The sequence below is a fragment of the Meles meles genome, chromosome 4 (genome assembly GCF_922984935.1).
Source record: "Meles meles chromosome 4, mMelMel3.1 paternal haplotype, whole genome shotgun sequence".
In the NCBI taxonomy this organism is placed as follows: domain Eukaryota; kingdom Metazoa; phylum Chordata; class Mammalia; order Carnivora; family Mustelidae; genus Meles; species Meles meles.
Window position 1 is genome coordinate 159480966 of NC_060069.1, and position 17470 is coordinate 159498435.

Sequence of the window (17470 nt, forward strand, 5' to 3'; positions counted from 1 at the left end):
AGAAAAAAAGGAAGGAAGGAAAGAGGGAAGGAGGGAAGGAAGGAAGGAAGGGAAAGTTTCAGAACACATGCTTCTGATCCCAGATAAACCACAACTTGGGCATTTGTTAGCTTGGTGAACTTGTGGTTTATTTGGGATCGGAAGCAGGTGCTGCTTCTTTAGATTATTGAAGTTCAAGCACATTTTTGGTCCTACAATTAAGGAAATCATTTAGCTCATTTGCAGACCAGATGAAAGGGATGTTGGAGCTTAGCGGACAATAGCCATCCCTCATGGCCTTCATCTGTGCCCATGTAGAACCACGAGGCTGCATTCTCTCTGGGAATGGCCTTCCGGAACTGATCTGTTCTTATAATATTAACCCATTTCAAAGCAAGCTTAAAATAACTACGCTTCGGAAAGAACCTAGATGTCCATCAACAGATGAATGGATCAAGAAGATGTGGTATATATACACAATGGAATACTATGCAGCCATCAAAAGAAATGAAATCTTGCCATTTGCGACGACGTGGATGAAACTAGAGCGTATCATGCTTAGTGAAATAAGTCAATCGGAGAAAGACAACTATCATATGATCTCCCTGATATGAGGACATGGAGAAGCAACATGGGGGGGTAGGGGGATAGGAGAAGAATAAATGAAACAAGATGGGATTGGGAGGGAGACAAACCATAAATGACTCTTAATCTCACAAAACAAACTGGGGGTTGCTGGGGGGAGGTGGGATTGGGAGAGGGGGAGCGGGCTATGGACATTGGGGAGGGGAGGCGAACCATAAGAGACTATGGACTCTGAAAAACAACCTGAGGGTTTTGAAGGGTCGGGGGTGGGAGGTTGGGGGAACAGGTGGTGGGTAATAGGGAGGGCACGTTTTGCATGGAGCACTGGGTGTTGTGCAAAAAGAATGAATACTGTTACGCTGAAAAAATTAATAAAAAGGGAAAAAAAATAACTACGCTTCTGTTCACAGGATGAAAGGCATTTTGCCACAGAAGCGTGGTCAAATTTTATACCCTCCATTGATTTTTATATGAAGCTTATCTGAAGCTCCAAAAGTGGCTTTTAGGCTTGGCATGCCAGTTGACCCAACTGGCTGGTGCCAACATAACTTTGCACCTTCGTGGCTAGACTCACACTAAAGGAGGAAGTTTTACTGATACTGGTGTTGATTACTTGACGTGGGAATCAAATTTTTACAAGGTTGGGGCTTCTGGGATCATGGACCCAGCCGGGGATTTGCTCTGTAACCTTGCACTTTGAAGGATTTAGTAGTGGGGAGAAATCAGGGCATGATTATAAGCAAAATGTTGCTTCTGGACTCCTGGATAAGGTTACAGATTTTGTTTTAAATGTAGCACTTGCAGACAATTCAGACTTTAGAAGATCGCTCTGCTCTAAAATTAGTGAAGTTCTCAGGAAGGAAGAAATACAGGTTGGCTAAATTGCTTGATTCCCTTCTTTCTTTCCTTCCTTCCTTCCTTCTTTTCACCATTTTTACCTAAAAGACTGTTATGTTATATTCACCTAACTGGGTTGTTAGGCTTCATGGTAAAATATACCTTGCTTATAAACATTTAGTAGTTTCTAACAATCAAACAATTAAAAAATATGAAGTTGAGAAGAATAAATGAAACAAGATGGGGTTGGGAGGGAGACAAACCATAAATGACTCTTAATCTCACAAAACAAACTGGGGGTTCCTGGGGGGAGGTGGGATTGGGAGAGGGGGAGCGGGCTATGGACATTGGGGAGGGGAGGCGAACCATAAGAGACTATGGACTCTGAAAAACAACCTGAGGGTTTTGAAGGGTCAGGGGTGGGAGGTTGGGGCAACCTGAGGGTTTTGAAGGGTCAAGGATGGGAGGTTGGGGGAACAGGTGGTGGGTAATGGGGAGGGCACGTTTTGCATGGAGCACTGGGTGTTGTGCAAAAAGAATGAATACTGTTACGCTGAAAAAATAAATAAAATGGAAAAAAAAAATATGAAGTTGACCTTAAATAGTACTTCTAACGGTGTCCATTAGGGACCCCATGATATTTTTCTATAATCCAAATTTTATTTCCAGTTTTGGTACTCATTGGTGGTTGCTCAAGCAACATTGACATATTATTAGAAAAGTCCTTATTTGGGACAATAACAATATTATACGAAGCAACCCTTTCTGTTGAATCTGTAAATATATTTGAACTCATTCTAATCCAAGCCCAGGATCTGTGCCTTACATGGGTCAGGTTGAAACTGGGTGACTCTACCACTGAGCTATATTTCATAGGGAGGCACCTGCTACATTAAGCTTGGCTGCAGTTTTCCTCTATGAGTGAGTTGGAAAAAATTGATGTTATTAACTAACATTTTGGGGGCTCTGCTGGACTAAAAGAGAAATGTTTGTGGGCAAGTCCAGCCCCCCTCCTTCCCCAATAACTCACATCACCTATTCTGTCCTTTCATGGTGCACTTTCACAGTTAGAGAAAGATGTCTGTCTCTTGTAAGCCTTTCCTCACTGTTACTAGAATGTCAGCTTCTGTGGTTCTGGGACAGGGTTGTAGTCCTCATTTTTCTCTTTGGGACCTAGCCAAACACTTGTGATCAAATAGAAGTGGTTAATAAGAAAATTTCATGTTTCATTTAAAAAGTGGTGACGGCCAGCTCGTGGCAGATGATCAACAATGGTTTGTTGAATTGAATTTACTTCTGTGCCTCCACATTAACACATGCCATTAGGAAGCAGCCGGAGTTGGGGCCTCCGTCCTTTGCACTCTTGCTGCCATCTTGTCCGACGCCAGGTTTGGAAGGCTTTGTGAAGCGTGTGCAAAATGCAAGACGGCAGACACTTTTGTACTCCAGCAAGCTACTTCCTGGGACTCTTTGCTCCCCAGCATCTCGCATAAGTACACCCTCTTGCCCACAGTACTTGTTTTCTTCCTGCTGAAACCTTTGTGCAGTCTCTGTCTTTCCTCAGTCGCAAAGAAAACAAAACTGTTTCTGGGGCGGGAAAGGCTGTGCTCTCCGATGTGATGTATTACTTTTCTTTACCAAGAGCCACTACGAAATACCAGTGTCTAGGAGAAGAGATGTCCACAGTAACAGTGCCAGTCCCAGGATATCTCCTGGTGGGAGCCCTTGCGAAAGAATCCCCGAATGATAAGGCATTGCACTTGTGATGAGCACCATATGTTGTATGGAAGTGATAAACCACTAAATTCTACACTTGAAACTAATACACTATATGTTAACTAACCAGAATTTAAATAAAAACTAGAACAACAACAACAGAATAAGAATAAGGTGTGTGGGCCTGCCATCAGTACAGCCCAGTATGTTGGTAAGAGGTAGCAGCACCTTCAGCATCTTTAGAGACTGGGGAGCTCAGATTATGGGTAGAATAAGGCAAATTAAACAACAGCTGGGAAGGAAGGAGTAATGCAATAGGGCCGGGATGGGTGGGGGGAACGACCAACTTGGCAGAGGGTGATAGAATACCAGGAAGGAGTACCTTCATGTTTAATGCATTTGCTGCCAAACCCTTGTGACTGAATGGAAATGATAAAGAAAAAAAATACTGTTTTTCTTAGAAGATGTTACGTGAACAATTCATAGCCTTTGAAACGCAGCTAGTTAGATCTGGCCATCTAAATGCAACAAGGAGATCGTATGATAATTGTCTTTCTCTGATTGACTTATTTCGCTCAGCATAATACCCTCAAGTTCCATCCACATTGTTGAGAAGCAGGGCGGGGGGCCAAGGGGGTAGAGAAGGAAAAAATGAAGCAAGATGGGATCAGGAGGGAGACAAACCATAAGAGACTCTAAATCTCACAAAACAAACTGAGGTTTGCTGGGGGGTGGGAGGGCAGGATAGGGTGGCTGGGTGATGGACATTGGGGAGGGCATGTGCTATGGTGAGTGCTGTGAAGTGTGTAAACATGATGACTCACAGACCTGTAACCCTGGGACAAATATTACATTATATGTTAATAAAAATAATTAAAAAAATAAAAATAAATGCAATAAGGACAGAACCTTGCTGGTCTGTCAGCTATTGGTTCCTCAATAATGTTGTCTCTAAAGTCCAGAATATGGGATTCTGTTGTCTGTGAAAGGGTTAGAAGAACATCCTTTTGTTATCTTAGTGATGAGCACTTGTGAATGTAATCCAACACAGTTCACCTTACACTGCGTTTCTCAACATCGTAAGCACTATGTGACTCTTATGTAGCTCTAAGATGGCGTCGCCTTCTCTCCCCAGTTGGGATTAATTGCTCCCACTTTTGTGGGTATGTAGGATTTTTTGAAACCCTATTTTGATATTCATGACATTTTTGTTCTTTTCCTGGTAGACGTTCATGTGTCTGCCTCCTACACTAAACCCAAAGTTCAGAAGGCTCTTTCTCTCTGTCTTGAAACAACAAGCACAAAGTACGGTGCTTAGGATATATAGGATTTACTAAGTTAAGTCTGCAAAATTAAGTAAGTGGTTAATGGGATTTAGCAAGGATGTTTCAATGAGATCGATGGCTCATCTGAATGATGGGGCTGTGGGAAATTTAAATGGAAGGGCTATTAACATGTACAGACAGAGCATGATGTACTTTAAATATTCTAATTTTTCAGTGAAGTGGAAGCAAATTGATAGGAAAATGTGTTAGGGCCATGTAAAGAGAAATGCTTCACATAAGTGCAGACGGGAGAAAGTACCATGTTCTGCTGCTCTCACGAGATGACAGTGAACTGAAGTGTTTGCAGAAGATGTCAGTGTTTTCTGTGTGTATCAGTGATGTCTGGGGACGTGCGAGATAAGTCCTGGGGACTGGGTTCCCAGACGAGTTCCTCAGGTATAACTTTTAGGAACATGCAGAATGCTGCATGATTCTAGTCCACCCTGGACTGATTAAATGAGAACATTGTGTCCATGCATTTTATCAAAAAAGGGACTTGGTGGAATACTGTGACAGGTCAAAAGTGAAGGACTCAGAACCACTCTTCCTGACGGGGTTTCATATTGGAAAGAGCTCGTTTTCCTCACATTGCGGTGCAAAGGCAAGGAAGGGCTCTCGGCCAGAAGCTGGAAATAGCTTCATCGCCGGGGACCTCACAGAGCTGGACATGATAATAATGGTCCCTGCTCATAATAGCGCTCGTCTGGCCAAGGCTCTTGTCTTCCATGGTTTTTTGTTGTTTGAGTGAAACTCTTACACTGGGCTTTCGCTCACATTTCTAATTTGGGAAAATGTGTGTTTTCTGCCTCACAATGCTTTACTATAAGCCCTCAATTTCCTCTTCCTGGCAATAAAATAGTTCTCATTGCCACAGCAAATGGGATTGGTCTTTTTAAAGGACGCCATAATTGATGGCCTTGCTGAGATAGCTGAGAAAGCGAGCAGAGTTGAAAGACCCATGAGAAAATAATGTTCTTTGCCTATTGATGTCTATGGTTTAGGAAACTGGTGTGAGGCTGACTCTCTCTCAGGGTCTGACTGTGTTGGGTGGTAACATTGTGCGACTCTTCTCCTAGGGCTCTGCAGCCCTGCTGAAGGCGTATCACAGAGTCAGGTCATTGGGAGATCCGGCCTGGAGAATAAAAGACCTTCTCCTGGGGAGTAGCTCCCACCAGGTCGGCTTCCAGAGAGAGTGGCGCAAGCAGGTGACTGGGGGGCCACCACTCACCTCTCAGCCTCTTTAGCCTCTGTTCCCGCCGCCTCCTCCGCACCACCAGCAGGAGTACGAACAGCAACAAGACCCCCACCAGGATGCAGGAGATGGTCACCAGCATCTTGAGCCCCTCGTTGGTTGTCAGGCCTTCTTCGCTTTGCACAACTGACTTAATGAGTGGAGGGATTGTACCTGAAAGCAGGGTCATGGTGTTAGATGACTATTAATGAAGACGGCATGGCGGAGGGTTTAGGGATGACGGTTACAAGAGGCACGCTGTGTGATCCAAGGGTGTCCAGGGTGATGAGAAATGAAAGGAGTTCTTTATCTAGGTCCTGACTCATTGATTTACTTTCTCATGCCCCTCCTCTGCCCAACTTGCAACTTACTTGACAAAACATCAGATCAGGATTTGCACAAAGGGTGAAGCCCATTTCTTTGAAAGGGACTTCATTTTGCAATGTACTGCTGGGTGCAGGCACTTGAAAGCACAATGTCCAGGCTAGGTCCTTAAAAAAGCCACATGCGTTTCCCTGAAACGGTCACCCATAGTACAACTGCTTGAAAACCCGCACATCAAAGGAAGAACAATAGGTCTGGCCAGTGGACAGAAGTCTGCAGGGAGACTATACCAGTTATACTGGCTTAAAGAAGCTTTGCATCCCTTTTGGTCAGGTAATTCACTTGCTTTTTTTCCTACTTTAGAAACCCTCATTTTAGGGTTAAGTGCTGCAGACAACTTTTCAAAGAGGAAGCATCTAGGTCTACAGACAAGCTCCTTAGTGATCAGGCATTATTATACAGCATCTGTAGATTCAGATTATTTAGAATTATCAGGAAACACCCAAGCAGACTGAACTCTGAGCTATTTGAAGCTGCTTTCTAGGCAGAGGATGAATATGATGGGCACAGAGACTCAAACATAGACCCGTACTATGCGGAGCATGCATTTTAGCACATTCCCTTACATAAGATGCTCCATCCCACTGTATTTTCCATGTAAAACAAGGGCCAGGAAGTCAGTGGTTCAGGAAAAACGATGCAAAAATAATCCAATTTCCATCTGAGCAAAAATGATCTTTATCCCGCACTTAGTAAGTAGAGCAGGGATAATAGAATCCTGGTCCCCTATGTTATCAGCCCAGGTCAGGAAAAGTGTTCTAACTATGTCATATTTTTAGCTGGAAACCCACATCTGGGGATGCTCAGAACCCACGTAATGGGATGCAGGTGAAACTGGTCTGCAAAACCACGGTGGCACAGAGACATGTGCAAGTGTTTGGCTAAGGAAATGGCAGAAGAAAGAGTCAAATACAGACATGGAAGATTCTGAGATCTGACTGGTGTCGGTGTGAGGCTAACGGTCAATGTTTGTTTCTCTCCAAATGAAAGGAAAATCTTCAGTCAGATATGACAAAAGAGATATTAAAGCTATATTATCCATGACATCAGTTCAAAGAAATCCATAATCCTTTTCAAGGGAAATAAAAATATGTATTTTTATTTCCTAGTGTAATAAAATTACTTCAGATTTCGGGAACTTAAATGTAACTCACAGAACTTTTGCATGGTTATAATCTAAGTTCATGGATAAAATGCAAACATTTTTTTTAAGAGGACAAGTATTTAAATTCTTCAGTGTGCCCTGTAAGTTTGAATCACGTTTCAAATTCTTAATGTGAGTAATTTCTAGTTAAAAGATTATCATGACCATGTCACCAGTGTGCACACTGGAGCCCAGCACTCTGGTATCTACAGATTACAGAGAAGCTCCATTCCAGCGTGTGATTATTGTAAGTCAATTAATGTAAGCCAATAAGCTAAAGTCAGAACTATGCTTCCTGCCCAAATGTGTACCTGCCACCAAAGGACTTTGAGGAACACTTAAATGCAAAGTAAAGAGTTTGGTAAGTCAAAGTCCTTTATTCTGTAAGGTCAAAGAATTAAATCATGTTGAAGAGAAAGCCAGTAGGAAGGGCTACTCTGCCTGTGGGTGGTGCTTTGGGATGGGACACTTTGAGTGACATCACTTGTAACTGAAAGCTAGGAAGTTAGACAGAAGGCACCCACAAAGAGCATTGGTTCTTGAGTAGTAGGTTTGCAGTCCAGAAGCTGGGCAAGCCATTCCACGGCCATGGGGGTGGAGTGCATTTCAGAGGCAGGACTCCAGGCTGGTGTTAACAATATCTAGAAAACTTCTACCTAAAGGTCTTCCTATATGCGTGCGCCTCAGGCTGGAAATGCCAGAGGCCAGACAGGCTTCTGGCTGGGAAGGACTTTGTGGTGACATGGCCCTGGGCAGGAGACTTGGGGTGGGTTTCCAGTGTGCCAGAGCAGGAAGAACTTGTTCTGGGCCCTCCAGGAGAGTCCCAGAGAAAACGACAAAATGAGGATTCCAGTCTACATCACCTCATTAGCTTGAGGGTCCTTGGGTTCACAGACACTATCCTTGGGATAGTATAAACTGCACTCCCAGGAAGTGGGAGTTTGCTGGAGCTTTAATTAAGCAAGATCCCAAGTGCACACAAGCAGAGGAGGGAACCACTATTTAGCTTGCCTATGGATGAATAAAGTAGGGTCTTTGCTTGAGTGCAGACTTTCTGGACCAAGCCATCCAACACTGTGCTCTGACCTGGTCAGTGGAACTGGCCAGAAATCTTGGAGGGGCAGGGGATGCTAAGCCAGGATCTCCCAACATCCTGAAAAATCGTGGCAGGTTTACATTGTGATTGAGCACCTAACTCAGTCACCGCTTTACCCTGAGTGAAAGTCACTGCAAAGCTGTAGAAATCAGCACCAACATATAGTTGCTTAAGACTTTCTAAAGTTCCCTAACCTCATAAAAATCAATGGCCCTCTATCTTTCAGCTTCACTGGGTTGGCATTTGTGCAGATATCCATCAATGGCATTTGATACAAGTTGTAGGAAAAAAAAAGATAAAATTTCCTATTGCTTATTTTTGGTTGACTAAACAGTAAAAGATACCTTGCTTGGTTTTCAGAAGGTCCAAGCAAATTGCACATGTCGGGGGGGGGGCAGGACACACACCAACATCCTATGATATTATATTACTTTCATCAGTGCCTGCGTTTCTGCTCAGGGACTACCAGAAGCTCTGGTACCATGAAGACTGTTTCTGCCCATGCAGTCTAAGGGCTAAATGAGAGCAAAGACGGAGTTATGTGGGTTGGGATGTGGTGGGGAACGGGTGGGGAGACAACAAAAGCAGTGTTAGCGCAGAGTCATCAACAAACGCACAGAACCACGTGTTTGGTAAGGGAAAGCAAAGAATCTTTCAGCCCGAAGAGAAATCACTCCTGCACCACGATTCCCTAAGGAGATTCCCAGTGGTTCTCAGTGCCTTATTTCTGGAGCAGATCCATGGTCCCGTGAACACAGTCAACTAGGGAATCCCACCGGGAGCCAGCTGAACGGCTCTGAAGCCTAAAGGGATCTGCAGGCGCTGGTCCCTCTGTGCCCAGGGTGAATGTTGAATGGGAAAGGGACTGTAAGCACATGCATGTGTGGGAGGGCCTCAAAGCCCGCCAGCTTACTGCCGTCGTAGTTGAGCGTGGCGAAGTTGGCCTGCTTCTCCGCGCAGCCAGCACTGTTGCACACCCTCATCTGCAGCTCGTACCACGTGGCTTCCTGCAGGTCGTACAGGATATAGGACTTGGAGAGAGAGGTCCGCTGAGCTGTGGTCCAGACCGTGGTCCCAAAGGGTCTGTACTCCAGTGTGAAGGAGGTGATTGGACAGCCGCCATCATTCCAACCGATGAGGTTTAGCCTCACGCGTGTGGTGTTGATGCTGGCAAAGAGTTCTTGCTCCTTCGAGAACTGGGGTTCTGTGGGAGAATGCACAGTCATTCAGCTCATGGGACCAGCTCGGGGGATACAGGAATGCTGGTCATCAGTGTTGTCCTGCATTTCCCCTGGGGTGCTTTCCCCACCTGGGTGAGGAGCTCAGTTCAAGTCTGGGTCATAGACCAGTCCCAATTTGCCCACTAGTTATAGGGACCTATGGACCAGTGGGCTGTCTCCAGCTATAATAACCTGGGTATGAGAGGGAAAATTGGGTGGGTAGAGATTATTGTTATGTATGTTAGAGCCCCTAAAGAAAAATGCTATTTTCATATATGTGTTTCCTTGAGTGATTCTGAAGGAACTGTACTATGTGTTGAGATGACCTATTTCCACTCTTGTGTGGAGGGACGTGACTCAAGATAAGTCTAATTGGATTTCAGAAGTTCCAACTGGTGTCTCTTGCAACCCAAGCACTTCTTACTGGAGCACAGGGACCTAATGGATATATTTCTGCATAAATTAATCCCTCATCCTCTGAACCCTTGCTGAATCTTAATCAAAACTCAGGTGCCAGATCCAAGTAACACCTTTGCCTTCCCATCCCTGGCTCTTTTGCTATCCAGTGTGGCCCTGTGTACCAGATGAGAGTCAGATGTGAGGGAAAGCTCCAAAGACCCTCTCTTTACCACCTCACCTAGACTCTGTGCCACTGTACCCTTTCCCTTACTGGTGCCCCCAGACTACAATTTCACTGCTGAGCCCCATTTCTGCCCCTCACCCCGCACCGCCCAGGAGTTTATCTCCTCAAAGATTCATGTTTCAGATTAAAAAACCAACTCACATTAATGGTCAACAGTCTATCCCATTCCCTTCCACCTGAAAAGTGGGTCCTTGGAGATAAAGGGAAAGTTATGGGTAGATGAAGCATGGAGTGATGGAGGGAGAAGGCCACACTAGAAGGTGTGAGGGTAAGGTGAGAGGGTAAATGACGTATTTCTTGGCGACCCAGCCAGGGCAATTTATGTAGGCACCAAAGCCCTTGGTTTGCAAATGACACTCTTCATTTTTACTGTAAATGGGATAATGAAGGAAGAGAACCACGTATATCCTCTGAGGACCAGCTATCTCTCTCATTACACTGCAACACACCCAAACCTGTTTTGGGAATAACAAAGTTCAAACTCACAAACAGGCATGCAAATATATGACGCATTATGTGTGATTGCAATGCCCCATTCAATCTGGGAACCAGAGGAAATGCAGACAGCGGAAGGCGTACAGACCTTTCCCCAACGTTTTTGCTTCTATGATTTCACTGATGCGTCCTGGTCCCACTCCATTTTGGGCAGTTAGAGTGAACTTGTACCAAGTACCACACTTCAGATTTTCCAGGCGGTAAGAACGCTCACTTGGGCTGATTGGAAAACTTCCCCACTGTTCACTGTTATCCTCGGAGTACTGCAATATGTACCCTACAGAACACAAGAAATATTCAAAAGAATCTTATTTCCTTTCTACTAGGAGTTGGTGGATGTTGGCATTTTGTATGAGACGAGAGTTCTCAGCATTCATGCATCTCTGGAAGAAAACATCTGAAGTCTCCCTGATGCCAAGAAATTGAACCCAGGCTGGGAGTAGTGATGAGATGATGCTCTGATTAGCATTGAGGCCGTGCCAGATATTACTATGGTGTATTGCTAACTGGTGTGGTGAAAATAAAACTACTTTCTCCCCATTTCCTTTTAAAAGGTGTAGCAGGCAGCAGAGGATGGACATTAAGTCTTTAGAAATCTGCCCTCAGCTCACATGTGCCTGAATCTTTGGGTATCAACATGGTCTGAAGAGGAATTATTTTTAAGAGTACCAAGCTCTGGAAAAGGGATATGTTGTCAAGGGGGTAGGAATCTCCTCAACCAGAGGCTACCCACTCCACAATCCCTAAGGGAACTGGCTTTAAATCCTGTAGCCATCCCAACATTTCTTTTTTTATTATTAATTTTTTAAAATTTTTATTTTTTTTTCTTTTCAGTGTTCCAGAATTCATTGTTTATGCACCACACACAGTGCTCCATGCAATACGTGCCCTCCATAATACCCACCACCAGGCTCACCCAGCCCCCCAACCCCCTCCCCTCCAAAACCCTCAGTTTGCTACTCAGAGTGCACAGTCTCTCATGACTCGTCTACCCCTCCGATTTCCCCAAGTCACTTTTCCTCTCCATCTCCCCATGTCCTCCATGTTATTCCTTATGCTCCACAAATTAGCAAAACCATATGATAATGGACTCTCTCTGCTAGACTTATTTCACTCAGCATAATCTAACACTTCAACAGTCACCTGACTTCTCCTTAGTCTGAAAAATCCCTCCAAAAGTTCAATTCTGCACATGATAACTGTCACCTGTATTTCCATGATCACGAACATCAAGTGTCCTTTTCTTGAGTGCTCACCAGGTACCAGCTCTGTCCTCAGCCTGCTGCATTCATTACCTCACATAACCCCCTAGAAGATAGTGATTATTGTCCCCATGGTGCAGAGCAAAACACTGAGGTCCAGGAAGGTGAAATGACCATTCAAGGGCCCTGTAAGTCAGTGAGAGTCAAACCCCACCTTCAGAATCTGAAGCCAGCTCTCCTGGCCCTTGTGATGACTGGGACATTCCTCCTTGTTATAGTCACCATTCCTATTAACCCAGTCACTTCCTGGGAGGGGAAAATAGGTCCAGTTTTCTCTGTCCCCATCTCTTCCATGTTCACACCAGACAACCCAGGACCAGTCTGCCTGGTGCATGGTGTCCTCACGCTGGTGGACTGCTATCTTCCCTCTGGCCTTTGGGGCTATATTTTTTAAACACAGGTAAAGCACTTCTCAGCTACACACTACAGAGGATTTTAAGCCCACACTGGCAGCATCTAATGTTTTGCAGACCTCTCATATGGAGGTCACATACCCTCAATTCTTCTGTGGTCAGGGTCTGGATCTTCCCTACTCTTTGCTCCTTCTCACCCCCATGGCCCTTTGCTGCCTTGGGATCCCTCCTCCTTTCCAAACCTCATTTTCTATTTGAGTCTCCTTGATCTGTACCCCTCAAAGCTCCTGCAGTACCTGGCAGGTGGGTGAGGGATCTGGGTGCCCCATGCTCCCACTGTCATTACCTGGGTTCCACACCAGCTCTGTCCAAACCACCTCCCGCTGCCTTGAACATCATGGGAAGAACGCTTCCCTCCTGATTTCTTCCAACCAAATAACATCTGGTAAGTTCTTGTAACCCTTGGCAATAGGAGCCCCCGTGCCAATGGCTTTGGCTACCACTGTGTTTCAGGGGCCCCTGGTTGTCTTTCCTTGGAAACTCTTCATTACTAAAATGGCTTCACTTTCAAGATCTGCTCTGACACTTCCTGCAACACCTTTCCCAGGCTCTCACACTTACAGAACCCAAACTCTAGTTGAGCTTTGAATTCCAGAGTCCATTGAACTCTTGCCTCAATGCCCCATTTTTCTTTCCCATAACAATGTTCTCTAATCAGCCTAGAACCTTCTGTAGACCATTTCCACAAGGAGCCTATTTTCACACACTACTCTAACTCTAGCCACATTTTTTCTGCCAGTTAGCAGCTCCGGTAAACAGCAATCCACTCTTCCTCCCAGGTGCCCAGCCCCACTTGACAAAGTCATGAGACTGTGAAATTGTGACCACCACAATTTGGGCTATTTATATGCAGCCAGGGCCTCACTCCCTCTTGACAATGGCTTTGTTGGTCTATTAATGACTCCCTGTGCATTTTACATGGTAGCTGTTACAAATCTTCCCCCACACTCCTCAAACCTACAAACACAATCCTCTCATCCCCAATCAGCCAACTATTAAAAAAAATAAATTCACTGTTTTCTTAAAAAAAAAAAAAAAGGAAGATACTCCCCTTTACTCAAACTGACAAATATTTAACAACTGGCTATACAAAAAAAACAAAACAAAAAAAAACAAAAAAAAAACCAGAGCCTTGACTAGTAGCATTTCTAATTTTGGGGGCATGTAATGATCCCCACCTTGTGTGTGTCACTGAGTGTAAGGGGAGAAAGGGACAGGAGAGCTTGCTCTCATGAGCTGTAAGTTACTGTCTCTAGCATACTGCTGGCTTCACCCTGAAATGACCCCCTATTTCCAGTTGTCTGCTCAACCTCCCCACTTAGAAGAAGGGATGTCCTCTGCTTTTAGAAGTTCCCTCCCATGTGCTCTAGCACCAGCCCCCGACTCCTGTGCATTTTTGGTATGTTTCTCTGGGTTCTCTTCCTTCCCTGTGGCCACAGCTAGCTCAGAATGGTGTTTCTCCAACTCTACACAGGCTAGGATTTTCACACTATATTCTTTTCTGCTGTGGACTAAATGTAAAACTTGGTGCAAATAGATCATTTCCTACCTAAACTCTAGGTTCCCCATCTTTTTGTGCTTTATAAATGAGAAAAATAACTGTTTAATTAGTAATTAAATTATATTAGTAGTTACTAATTACTGGAATGAATGACTGGATACAGGGGTGAATGAATGATAGAGTACTGACAACATGGGGAAGAAACAGTATGCAGAATCTTGGGGGATAGATTACCAAATTCCTTCTTTTCTGCCTTTGTTAATCTTTTACTCAGATTGGAGGAACAATGGTAATTTTGTGAATGAGATGCCTTGGATGAATGATAGGTTTCAGTAAATACCATAAAAATAGATGTGCGGCTTGCTGTTTAAGTAGTGGGGAATTAATTATAACTAACACATAACGATTATTTGGTGGAGATGTGTCATTTATTAGCCTGGGGATAGTGACAGTCAACTACTGTGGGCAACGTATTGCTCATTACCTCTGATGGAACTGCCCCCATTGTCTCCAGGGAGCCACGAGAGTGTAATGGAAGAAGATGTCGTTTTGGACACCGTAAGTCGAGGCTGATCAGGTGGAACTGGATAGGAAACAGGTTTTAGAAAACAAGAATTAGTTTTTCACATCTTTAATCTGCTTGAACAGCCATTTACCAAATCATCTTTAACAGCCATTTATTAAATAAGTGTTTTAGGTTGCCAAAATATGCAATTCACTTCTGTCAAAATGTCTATTTAGTTGATGTCCTTGGTTAAAGAGATAGAGCAGAGCGAATCTATTATTTAATGAAAATTCAACCACATTTCTACTTGGATTTATATCTAACTCATTTCCTCACTGATCCCTTGAATTTCTGAGTCGTTCATCACTAATTGAAGTCTTCTTAAAACTTACTAAAGATGCTTGCATTACTCTGAATTTCAGCCATAATCCGAGTGAGAAAGATAAATGGCATCCACTTAGCTGTTCTGTTCCCAGGGATGTGACAGGGGAAGGAGGAGTGGGGGAGAGGAGATTGAGTGAAGGAAGAGTAGGGGAGGGAGGGAAGGAGGGGAGAGTGGCTAGTGCGAAAAAGAATTGCAAAAATTTCCACTTTTTTAGCTACTCCCCCAAGATGCAACACACACACACACACACACACACACACACACACACACCTTCAGCTCTGGAAATGAAAGGTGTGCCATGGAGGGGCTGTTCATGAACTTGAAAATTCATACAAGGTTTGAAGAATACATACTTCTAACCAGTGGGCCTCAATATTAGCTTGGATCAGCACCAAGGACAGAAACATTCAAGAAATGCATAATCACGTTATGCAAATTATACAGAAACTTCCCATAAAATGTCCATCTCTTTTTCATTGAAAGAGAGGCCCATATATATTAACCCAAAGGTATGAAAACCTGACCTGTCTATTTAGATTCACAGTATCATGTCAATCTTCTGAAAAACCACGGAATTCTGTCGACTCTAATGTACTTGAAATTTCAGATCAATTCTGCATTATTATCTTTTTAAATATAGTTGTTCTCCTCCTCTTCCCTTCCACTGAGGACAACCTGATCTTATTTTTACTCACTGTGATTTATTAATGTGACAGCACTTAAATCCAAAGAGGCACATCCTTTGGTTTTTCTACTAATAAAATATCACTCTTCACCCAAACCTGAACCCAGTCAGTGGCCATTTGGGATTTTACACATGATTTTAATTTAACTATCTTGAATTTGTCACACACATTTTGTATTTGATGTCAAGAAAAAACACATATGCTGTATTAAAAACCCAACTAAATATTAGGGCAATATCCTTGGAGTTTCAGTTGGAGACTTTTTAACGTCCAGTACAGATAAAAGTTTAGTTAATTAGCAGATAAGATACCTCAATTCAGACTTATTTTTGTTTGTGTTTTCCAGGTTCCCCTTACACATACATAGAATAAACCGTGCAATTAGCAGAAGTTATCAAGGACTTTCTCAGTGATGCATGTATCAAGAAAAATGAGACAGGCTCTCTATATCAAAACTGTAAATAGTGTTATCTTTGGGGTTATAAGTGTTTTTATTTTCTTTGATTTGCTGCGGTACATTTTCCAAGATGAACAAGCATATCTTACCACAATATAAAAATAGCAATTAGCTCTTCAGAAAGGCTGATCTTTAAGTTTGTTCAATTTTACTCTTTGCATATAGGCACACATATAAAAATATCATTTAAAAGAGCCTTCAAACTCTGTACCTTGCACTTGCAAATTTAAAATAATTTCATCCGATCCCCAGTTGTTATTGGCAATGCAGCTGTAGTAGCCAGAGTCCTCCGCCTTCACGGTGCGGATAACAAAGCTGCCATTGCTGAAGATGCTCCTCCTCCCATCAATCGTTACTAGGCTGGGTGTCCCGTTACTACCTCACAGGAAGAAAAGGGCACAGATTAAAGAAATTACAATCCAAATTAGCTGAGGCTGGGAAAAAACATGAAGACTCTCTCTGAGGTCAACTGCATACTTGGAACGAAATTGTGATGACATGACAGAAACAATCAAGTAGCTGGATTTCATTCTTTGCAGAGCGGGTTCTGCGGAGGTCAGACCTGTGCGGGGGCTTGGGTCCTGCCTCTCCTCCCTCCACCATGCAGGCACCAGCCACCTCCTCTTGGGAATTCCTTCTGGGGCAGAAATGCCATTTTGACCCACACTCACATAGGGACAACTAAATGTGGGGGTCTCTTGTGGACTTGCTTAAATTTAAAGTTGTTAATGATTTTGACCTCCAAAAAGTGAACTGGGGTCTCTCAGGAGGGTGATGGCGTTGTTCCTACAATACAAAGAGTTCCCTTGCCATTATAACCGCTGCCATGGTGGCCGCTGTCCAGCCATCCCCACGTCAGGCAGAATGCCTCATCACGCGGGGAGCTTATTTATTTCCTTGGATTAACTGATTTTAAAGGACGAGAAAAGTGGTCCCTGGACCAAGACCATTACTTCAATAGTTTATGTCTTTTAAGTGCTTTTGTTTAAAATAGGCACTCTTCTGAATCCATTTTATATCAAATCTCCATGCTCATTAGTGAACTGTCAGCTTTTTATTTATATCCTAATCTCGTCCTCTGAACATAGAGAAAGCACTTAGAAAAGTTACAGGATAGAATACATCTCACCCACTTTCTGCCTTCTTTCTCAACTGCTTTTATATTAATAATTACTACTGAGTATGGAAAAACAGATTTTATATTAATTAATTCCTAATGCATTCCATCTCTTAAAGTCATTTCTCAGAGCATTTGAGGTAGGATTAGTTGGACTATCATGTTGGAAGGAGAAAGACAGGTGCAGGTCTCCTATGATGTCGGGCATGTTCATCTCAGTTACACAGGAAATTTATATGAAAAAGTGCAGAGATTATAGGTTGGTTAAACTATTTTCCCTGCAAGCATTCTGTTGTGAATTAAAGGTTCTGAATTTATGGAAGACAGACACAACACACCAGAATCCTCTTAGCACTAACTCCAAGATCCCACCCCTACCCCACCGCTTTTCCCATCTCAGAAGAGTTGGTGTTTCCTGGAATTTTCATGAGTGGAAATAAATACATTAGACCACCAGACCCAAGCTAGTATGTCTGATGTAATCTCTTA

General features: G+C 43.5%; 1 protein-coding gene across 1 annotated transcript in view; it reads right to left on the minus strand.

Annotated features, from left to right (window-relative positions):
• Positions 1-17470, minus strand: part of DSCAM (DS cell adhesion molecule) — an 818243-nt gene that overhangs the window by 43488 nt on the left and 757285 nt on the right. Inside the window, exons 23-27 of the mRNA XM_046001392.1 lie at positions 16076-16239; positions 14316-14414; positions 10744-10932; positions 9211-9501; positions 5671-5847 (exon numbers count right to left, since the gene is read on the minus strand). Coding sequence (XP_045857348.1) covers positions 5671-5847; positions 9211-9501; positions 10744-10932; positions 14316-14414; positions 16076-16239 — 920 coding nt within the window. The remainder of the gene's footprint in view (positions 1-5670; positions 5848-9210; positions 9502-10743; positions 10933-14315; positions 14415-16075; positions 16240-17470) is intronic.